Raw genomic sequence first — 9,458 nt, 5'->3', positions numbered from 1 at the left:
TGACGCACCAGCAGCGCCACCGGGAGCGGCCGCCCGCCCCGCCTGCACGCGCGTGGGGCCGCCGCCATCGCGCCACGCGTCGCCTTTAAGCCGCTTTTCTGCCGGCGGACGCGGACCGCGCCTTGAAGAGGCCAGTGGGGGCCCCGCCCTGCCGCGCGCCTTAAAGGGGAGGAGCAGCTGAAGTGAATCCGCCGTCCGGGCGTGTTCCCCAGGCCCCGCCCCCAGGACGGCTTTAAAGGCACAGAGAGCTCACAGCTTTCCAATCTGATGTGACTGTGCCTTAAGGTGTCAGAGTTCAGAACAAGCCCCGCCTCCCGACGCCGGCCAGGTCGCCTGTTACCCCACCCAACTTCTATTTGAATAAGACCCAATCTGTTCCTCCAGGCGGAACAGGCTAGTTAGGCCCTGGTTGCACTGGGATGTTCTCTAGGGCTGTTGAGTACGAAGCACGAAGCGCGCTGTCCCTGCCGTCCTGCAGACCTGGCTTCAAATTCAGCTCCCACCGTGGGCTCGCCGTGTGAGCCTCAGTTTATCCATCTGCAATATAGGGTCTTACTGACCCCGCACGGTGGGCGTCTGGTGGAGCCGGATACTTAAAAATGCTGGGCACGCTCTCTGGGGGCAGGGTGGGGGTTTCCATAGAAACGCGACCAGAGGTTTGTTTCTCAGGACTCTTATTGTACTTTTCAATTGCTTGTTTCTGTGTCATTCTTAAAAATTAAGTTTCAAGAAGGATGCTCAGGTGTACATTTATGAATATGGGGGGCGGAAGAAGATTCAATATTGTTAAGTGAAATTCAGGGCCCCCCAAAAGCCTCAAATCTCCCTTCACGGCTAGCAGAGTCACATGTTTGCTCTTCCTCCTCCCTCTTGTCCATTCCCTTCTTCCAGATTCATTTCTCTCCTTTCTCCTGCTCTCCAGTTTTTTCTACAATAATCATTGGTGCAAGTTCAGTTTTTAGCTGAATGTTTGGGAAGTGCAACCTAAATTCCTGGTTACATGATTGACTAAGGGGGTGAGGAGGCGAGTGGAGGAATCTGAGCAGAGGCACACAGGGGGGCTCTGCTTTGGGGATAGGTTTGAAATTTTCTGCCATAAAATGGCCAAAATAATTTTGCACTCTATGAACCTGACAAGGCAAGATCATTCATATCGAGTCAGAAAAAGAGTGGCCGGACGCATCCCAGACCCTGATAACCTGAGAAAAGACTGGAAGGTTTTGGAACCAAAACCAAATAGTGCTTTTCTCGAAAAGGGCAGGATGACAAGTTCTTATTGCTCCACCTCTGCAGAATTAACATCACATTCTGTGTTTAAAAGCAACAACAACAGCTGTACAAGGCTGTGAAGCACAAATGTTATCTCGGAAATTTGAGTTGGAGGGTAACGTCAGAAAACTCTCTTTGGGGAGGCTGAAAACTCCAGGGTGGACTGGGAGGGGACCGTCTCCATGGAGTATGCATATCCCCCCTCTGAAAGCTGAACCGAGAAAGACCCTGGGGTAATCCCTCCGGAACCTGCTTCGGAAGCAGCTGTAACGCTTGTGATGCTGAGAAGCTGCCAACTGGCAGTGGGACAGATGACTTCTCTGGCAGGCAGAGGGAACTCAGTAATGCTTCTCTCTCAGCTGAGAAACTTGATACCAAGTTAAGATTTGGAGCAAATAAATTTGAAAGGTCTATAGCATGCTGAGAATTAAAAAAAAAAAAAAAAAAAGCAAAACTGTAACCTGTATAGCAAAGCATTAATAGCTTCAATATACAAAGAGTTATTAGGGAGCAATAAGAAAAAAATCTACCAAAAAGTAGGTAAAAGCCATGAACAGGCGATTCACTTAAAAAATAAAAAAGCACAAACATAAAAATGGCCAGTAACTCATTTTTAAGTTCAATTTAATCATTAAAGAAATTAAAAATAAAACAATGAAAGGTGTGCATCCCTCCCAACTGACTTTTTTTTTCTTTTATGAAAATTCCTAGTGTTTGGGAAGGATATAGAGCCTATGTACACATACTGCTGGTGGGAGGGTAGAGAAACACAGCTTTTCCGGAGAAAAATGAGGTGGAGGTACGAGGGTTATAAAAGCCTTGAGGGGTGCCTGGGTGGCTCCATCCATTAAGTGGTTAAGCGGCAGACTTCTGCTGCTCAGGTCACGATCTTGCAGTTGGTGAGTTCGAGCCCCTTGTTGGACTCGGGGGCTGGACTCTGGGCTGACAGCTCAGAACCTGGAGCCTGCTTCAGATTCTGTGTCTGTCTCTCTTTCTCCCTGCCTCGCCCCCGCTCATGCTCTGTCTCTGTCTCTCTGTCTCTCTCTCAAAAGTGGATAAACATTAAAAAATGTTTAAAAATAACAAAGTAAAAATAAAAGCCTTGAAATGGTGCGTATGCTTTGACTTATTTGTCCAGTGGGAATGAGGAAACACGTGGCTGAGGTGCAGCTGCGGATGTGCCTGGTGGAGGCCGTGAGCAGAGTGGCTGGACCTCGGCACCCCAGCCTGGTTGCCTGGGGCAAGTCCCTCTCTGAGCCTCAGTTTCTTCATCTGTAAAATAGAAAGTGTCATAAGGATGACAAAACACATCAAATGCCTGGCACATAATAAATGCTCAGTAAATGGAAGCCTAGCAAAAGAAACTTAGCAGAAAATTATAAGCACCCAGAAGATAAATGGGCCAAGGAGAGGAACAAAGTTTCACAGAAAAGAAGCTAAAAACAGCTCGTAAACACATAAAAAGATGCTTAATCTCCCTCCGATAAGACATGCTCATTAAGACGACGCCAAGACACCATTCTTCACTCTGAAAGTCTGAAAACCGTGAGTCGGCTGATAGCCTGTGCACCTTATGGGGAGATGAGCCACCTGCGTGCAGGGGGACCACCCTGGTGGAGAGTGCTCTGGAGACCGCTGTTTATATAACAAACACAAATGCGCTAAACCCTGAGATTTCCGATCGGGAGATTTACCCAGAGACGTGCCCTTGCCTGGAAAGTATGTACAAGGTCATTTCCTGTGCCAAAAGCAGTTTAAAAGACTAGAAGCAAAATAACCATCACTGGTTAGATTCTGGTTAAAAACATTAAGAGGCCCATCCCCAAGACCTCATCCTCAATTGCAAATCCCCAATATTTTGGCACCCAGAAGTCTTTTAAGACTCTTTAATCTCCATTTACACCAGTAAGCGTGAATATTCATCAGTTTATCTACAGTGATTGACTATGGGATGCTACCCCCAGATCAATGGTGTATTAGTGTATTAGTTAGCTATTGCTGTGTAACAAATGACCCCCCCCCCCAAAAGTTAGCAGCTAAACACGACACACATCATCTCAGGGTCTCTGTGGGTGAAAAATGTGGGAGCTGCTTAGTTAGGTGGGTTCATAAGGCTCTCACAACAGTAATACTCAAGGGGGTCAAGCTGTGAGTGGTTCCGGAATCCCTGTACCTGCCCTGGGTGCCGAACACCCCGATTATAGCCACCCTGCCCGCTGGCCTGCTTCTAGTTGGACCTGTTGTTTTCTTCCCATTTCAGGAAGTCCCCATGACACATTTCCATCTCACAGCTGGAGCGAGGACCCCTGCACCCCCCAGCAGTGTCGGCCTCAGCCCTACTTGCTGTAGGATCCTGCAGTAGGCGGTCAGGCTGCCCCGTCGCTGAGCATGGCTCCCTGTACCCCTCTCCCAGAGCAGCCCTGGCTCCTGGTGCACCCAGGCTCCCATCACCACACTCCCCTTGCAGTGTGGGGTGCCGGTACCTGCTGGGAGAGGCCCCCAACGTCCTGGCAATATGAGACACAACACAAATTCATGTGCATACAGAGGGGACCTCTGCGGCTCAAACACTGTGGCTCCCACTGCCCTTGTTTACCATGACCTTGGCCGACCTGGCCGGGTCAGGAGATAAGGTACATGTTGCCCATCCAGCAATCCACACCTAACAACCATCCCTTATACCCCATGCCAGGGTCCTCAGCCCCCAACAATTCACCGGCTTGGCCCAAGAGCCGTTGAGATCCTCACCTGCTCCTGTCTGGTCCCACGGGGCCTCCGAGCAGCCATCCAGAGCACAGGACACTTCACTGACACCAAGGGCCTTTTTCAGTTCTAAAGCAAGAAATAATCCTTTGGACCCATGTGGAGATTCATGCACTCTCTCAGAGAAGCCACAAGAGGGCGAAGGATGGGAGGCAATGTCTCAACCAGGAACCCAAATCAGGTGCCTCAAATAAGCCTCTCTCCCTACCTGTGACCACAGCAGACATTGCTAGCTGATCCCCACATCTTCACTGAGCCCCCTACCAACACAAGGCTCCAAGCAGACATCACAAGCCAATTAAGGATGGAGCACCACTAAGGACACTAAGGAACAGAGACTCTCCGAGATCACCTGTTTCTGGATTTTTTTTTTCCAAGTAGAGAATAGCCTTCTTCCATTTAAAATGCCCCTTTTCTAAGGGAACTTAGTTCCTTCTGTTTGGAGGTCCAAAGACCAAGGACATCCTCACCCGTACTTCCTGGCTCCCAGAACCCTCCTATCTTTGGGTTCCTCCCATCTCTCCAACTCCTCCTCCTGTGTCCCTACTTCCTGTTTGTGGCCTTCGGATACAGGTTCTTCAGGGCTCCGCTCCTTCCTGTACACCATCCCCAGCATTGGGGCCTCTTGTGTGTACTTGACACTCAGCCCAACAACCCCAGCCTCCCATCTCAGCTTCACACCTAGGCTCTATCCCCTCATTTGCTGCCCCTTAGTCCATCCTTTGCCTCCAGGACTGTGCCCTCAGCCTCCTCTCTGGCTTCCAGTCTGGTCAATGTTGCCCTCTGCTCACACACCCTCCATGGCTCCCTACTGCCTACCCATTAAGCATACCCTCCTCTGTCTGTTATTCAAGGCCCTGCACACCTGCCCCGGCACCCTCCAGCCTCCTCGGCTTCCATTCCCCTTCCTGTCTTCTGCATCAGCCCCGTGGATGCCATGACATTCCCTGAATGTCACAGGGCTCATCCAACCACACATCTCTGTGGTCACAGGCATCGGGTCATGAGCAAACTGAAGAAGAAAAAGGAGAAGAGACGGTTCAGGAGACGCTTCCCAGCCCAGAAGATTCAAGGACTCTTAGGACTTTGATGCCAGCCCAGAAAAAAACAGGGAGTAGTCGCTGAATGAAAAAATGTAAATGTATCTGCTCTCTGTCTCTGACTTTTGCCTCCTTCTCCTCGTCCTGAGAACTCCTACACACCCCTTAGAGCCCTTGCTCCAATGCCCCCTCCTTTAGGGACTCTCCATCTAAGACGCGCTCACCCCAGTCCCCATCTGTCCCAGTCCTAGCGTTCAGCCAAAGGGCTAGTGTTCGCAGGAGGTTAAGAGGTGATGGGGAACCGAGCAGGGTGTGGGGTACACAGCCAGAGGTCTCCAGGCTTCCTTGAGCCAGAGGGGAATGGGGCTCACCTCCATCAATCCTTTGCAGCAGGACCCCTCGGACAACGTCTTCATAGATGCCCTTGATGGTCAGGGCCGGGCTGCCCACGGCAAGGACCTCCCCTTCTAACTCATGCAGCTCCTGGAACAGAGCTGGGTGAGGGGCTGGGCTGGAGGGGAGGCTGCAACCTTGACCCTGATTAGCTGGGGGACCTTGGGACTAAGTTTCCTCATCTTTAAAATGGACTCCTGGGTCCCTATGGCCTCAGGTGGTTGTGGGAACTGAGGAAACATAGCTCAACACAAGTCACTGGGACTCGCTCAGGTATCTCTGTGAGCCAAGCCCCCCTCCCCAACTTCTTCTTCTAGAGGATCCTGTTAGCACCCGAGGCTGACTCGGGCCTGGTGTCCCCATGTGCCCCGGCCCCTGTGACTTTCCCCCTCACCGCCTTCCAACCCCCTCACTCACTGAGCCCCAGCCACACTTCCCTCCAACGTACTAGGCAGGGTCCTACCTCAGGGACTTTGCACATGCTGTGCCGTCTGTCGGGACCCCACTTCCCCGGGACACGGCTCGTGCCGGCAGTTCACTGCTTCTCCGGTGTCACTCTCAGAGCCTCCCTGACCACCTGGCAAACCACCCCCTCTCTGCCTCCTCCCTTTTCCGAAATCTGAGTCACCCACTGAGAGAGGATGCATGGGCCCCCACCCCAGCTCTCAGATGGCAGACACTGAGCACTGTCAGGGAAGAAGCAGAGGGCACTGCGGGGACCCACGGGAGCCATCCACCCCAGCCACAGGGCCTGGGAAATGACAGTCTCTTGTTGCCACCGTGACTCTGAAGGAGAGGGCACTGGGCCCACTTTTGTAGAGAGGCACAGGCACGCAGCAGGCCTGCATGGGTGCCCCCGCCACGCACCGCTCTGCAGCTCGCCTTCAGCTGGCTCAGTACGAAGGGCACGAAGATGCAGAGCGCCCATCTGCGGACGAAGCTCCTCTGGGCTGAGCTGCTGTCCGATTGGAACTTCTGCGGGGCCCACGCGGCGGTCAGTCCAGTGGCTGTCGGGGCGCCCAGGCCCCCTGCCATCTGCCACGCCCGCCCGAGGGACCTCACCTTCAGCACCCGCCCCCTGACTTTCTCCAGCTGTTGGGCAGCCTGGGTGCAGTCCAGGGCTGTGGTCAGACACTGGTCTGCCAGCTGCAGGAAGGTGGCCACGGCGTCAGCCATCAGCTGCAAGAAGAGTAACTCCTATAACCGCGGGGGATCTGTGCTCAGCATCCGGACTAACCCGACCGGCCACTTTCCCCCAACCTCTTTCTTGTCTCAAGAAACAGCATCCCCATCCTCTGAGGACCGGAGAGTCATCCAATTAGTGGGGACCTGTGTGTAATCTAGCAGAAAGTGCCCTCCCCTCTGGAGAGAGGGTAGTGCCTGGGTGCTCAATCTGGGGAGCAGAGAGCTGGTCAGAGTTCAGCCTCCTTGGCTGAGTGCTCTTGTGCAGTGTATAACTTGAACAACTGTACCAGGCAGCACTCGGTCTTCTCCATCCCTGTCTCCTTCACTCGCCATGTCAATTAGCAGGTCCCATCCCCTTGGCCTTCAAACACACACCACTTCTCTCCACCAACAGTACCCATTCTGGTTCAGGCCTCCTTCTTGCTTCCTCTATTCCTGCCCCCGACAGACCCCTCTTCCCCACAGCAGGTAAGGTTTCCTAAATCTTGAATCTGGCCATGCCCCTCCCTTGCTCACACACCTGCTGTGGCTCCCCATTACCCTCAGGACAGAGCCTGACCCCTTAACCCCACAAAGTCCATGACCCATCTGCCCCTCCACTTTGCTGGCAAATCTCCCGCCTTGCTGCCCTCACTTGAAACCTACAGTCCAATGTCTCTAATTGGCTTCATTTCCCCCAAACGCAGACAAACTCCCTCACCTCCCAGTGCTGTTCCCCCGACCCAGGACATATCCACCCCAACCCCCATTCCTCCCACTGCTCTTCGGTTTGGAAGTCCTTCTCCTCCTGCGGAGTCCTCCTACGCCTGGAGATGAATCACGCACCTCATCAGAGCTCCCATAGCACCTTGTGTTTCCACCCCAGCCCCGTCCACCCCCTGTGGTCACAGCCTGGCTACGGGCTGAGTCTGCATGACCCCGGGAGCCCAGGGAGTGAGGCCAGGTGTGTCAGTCATCATGGTCCCCAGCACACACTTGGCAGGCCGTTGCCCTGACCTTGCCTGCTTGCAGCCCCCCACTCACCCTCACCTGCTGTGCGAGATCCTGGGCCCCAAACACCAGGCTCCGTGTGCCGAAGAAGCCAACTGGTGCCACCAGCTGCCCCAGGCGCCTCTGGCTCCGCTCAGCCTCACGGTAGCAGGTCTGCATCAGCTCCGCATCCCAAGGCATCTCTCCAAATGAGTAAACCTGTGCCCCCGTGGCCGTCAGGTGAGGAAAACGCCATCAGTCGATGGAAAAGCAGGGCTAATGATCTCAGAGCCAATTCATAGTAAGAGAAACGCAAATAGAAACACATCCCACTTCAGTCATTATCCAAAAATGCATAATGAAGGTAACAGGTATGGGGGGGCATAAAATAGTAAAACCTGAAAAAAATGGATAACGTACAGTGCTGGCATGACTGAGGGGAAATAGGCACACCAGCCCTTGTCACACCTATGCCCCATCACCTAATACCCTCTCTGTCCTTGACTCTGGGGCCACAGAAATGGAGTAATCCAATATGGTCTTTGCCCTCAAGGAGTTCACAGAAAAGTTGCGGAAGCTAAACTATCGACAACTGCAGAGGTGTATAAATGTGTCTGTGAGGAAGGAAGCACAGGTAGCTGTAGATGCAGAGACAGAGCAGGGAAAGTTCCTGGAGGAAGTGATTATGAAATGGAAGCTTAATGAGTTGAAGTTTTCCTGGCACTTAGCAGGTGTTCATTTAATATCAGAAGACCTGATGACCTGCATGGAGAGAAGTCACTAGCTTAGGGGATGGAGTGGGCCCTGGCTAAACAGAGGAATGGGAAGAGGAGGGATCTGAGGGTAGGTGATTCCAGACTCAGGTTGCTAAAATGCTACTCTTGTCATTTTACTCCTCTCCCAACCGTGCTTTAAACTGTGCCCCCAACGACCACAGCACAGTGGTCTATAATATGTAAAAAGCACACTTGAACAAAGTTCAGAAAAGGTTTTCAAACAGAAAAATAAAGGAGTTCACACAACTCTTCCGTAAAGTTAACACACCACAAGTCAAGGGGATGAACCCCACCCCCAGGGCTCACCTCCCGGCGCAGCCAAGTGCCGGAGGGGCTCGCACGCAGGTGGCGCAACAGGCGGTCCATGCCCTGGGCTAGGAGGGTCTGCACTGCTGAAAGCACGACTTCCACGATGCTCTGCAGCTTTTGTGTGACCCGGGACAGCTGTGTGTCCACCCTCCCGCGCAGGCAGGACTCCAGTGCGCCCTCGATCTCAACTGGAAGGGGAAGACACGAACCTGGGTCTCCTCCGAAAGGTGCTTCCCAAAGGGGGCGGAGGCGGCCCGGAGCTCACAGCTCGAGGAGGACAGGAGCTCAGACTCTTGAGCACCCTCTTCTACCATTTTACACACGAGAAAACTGAGGCTGTGAGTGTGGCAGCCCGAGAGGCAGAGTCAGGATTCCAACCCGGTTGTCTGTCACTGAGCAGAGTGGGAGACTCTGCCATCTGACCGGTTTGACCCGGGTCAGGTCTGCCACTGCCTGCGTCTCCACCCCTCTACCCACCGGGCATCCTTCACTCCATCCCTAGCCCTCCGCCTTTGCATGGCTGGGACCTGGCTCTTGACCCCGCCCTTGTCTTGCACCCCCGAGCCTGGACCTCAAGGCCACGCCCACACCCCAACGTGTACCCCGCCCCTCATGCCCCGCCCTTTCTTTTTCCTGGCGTGTCCAGCAGGGTCTGGGTCATGGATTCTCGGCCCCACCTCTTAACCGACTGAGCTACCCAGGCGCCCCCCCCCCCCCCCCCCCCCCCCCCCCCCCCCCCCCCCCCCCCCCCCCC

General features: G+C 53.6%; 1 protein-coding gene across 1 annotated transcript in view; it reads right to left on the bottom strand.

Annotated features, from left to right (window-relative positions):
- Positions 1-2,298: 2,298 nt before the first annotated feature.
- Positions 2,299-9,458, bottom strand: part of NIBAN3 (niban apoptosis regulator 3) — a 15,347-nt gene continuing 8,187 nt past the window's right edge. Inside the window, exons 9-15 of the mRNA XM_029917856.1 lie at positions 8,702-8,964; positions 7,680-7,838; positions 6,528-6,644; positions 6,333-6,440; positions 5,444-5,555; positions 4,018-4,101; positions 2,299-2,541 (exon numbers count right to left, since the gene is read on the bottom strand). Of these exons, the coding sequence (XP_029773716.1) occupies positions 2,396-2,541; positions 4,018-4,101; positions 5,444-5,555; positions 6,333-6,440; positions 6,528-6,644; positions 7,680-7,838; positions 8,702-8,964 (989 nt within the window). The 3' untranslated portion in view covers positions 2,299-2,395. The remainder of the gene's footprint in view (positions 2,542-4,017; positions 4,102-5,443; positions 5,556-6,332; positions 6,441-6,527; positions 6,645-7,679; positions 7,839-8,701; positions 8,965-9,458) is intronic.

Source organism: Suricata suricatta, chromosome 12 (genome assembly GCF_006229205.1).
Source record: "Suricata suricatta isolate VVHF042 chromosome 12, meerkat_22Aug2017_6uvM2_HiC, whole genome shotgun sequence".
In the NCBI taxonomy this organism is placed as follows: domain Eukaryota; kingdom Metazoa; phylum Chordata; class Mammalia; order Carnivora; family Herpestidae; genus Suricata; species Suricata suricatta.
Note: the sequence above shows the minus strand (reverse complement) of the source record. Positions and strands in the feature narration are given on the sequence as shown.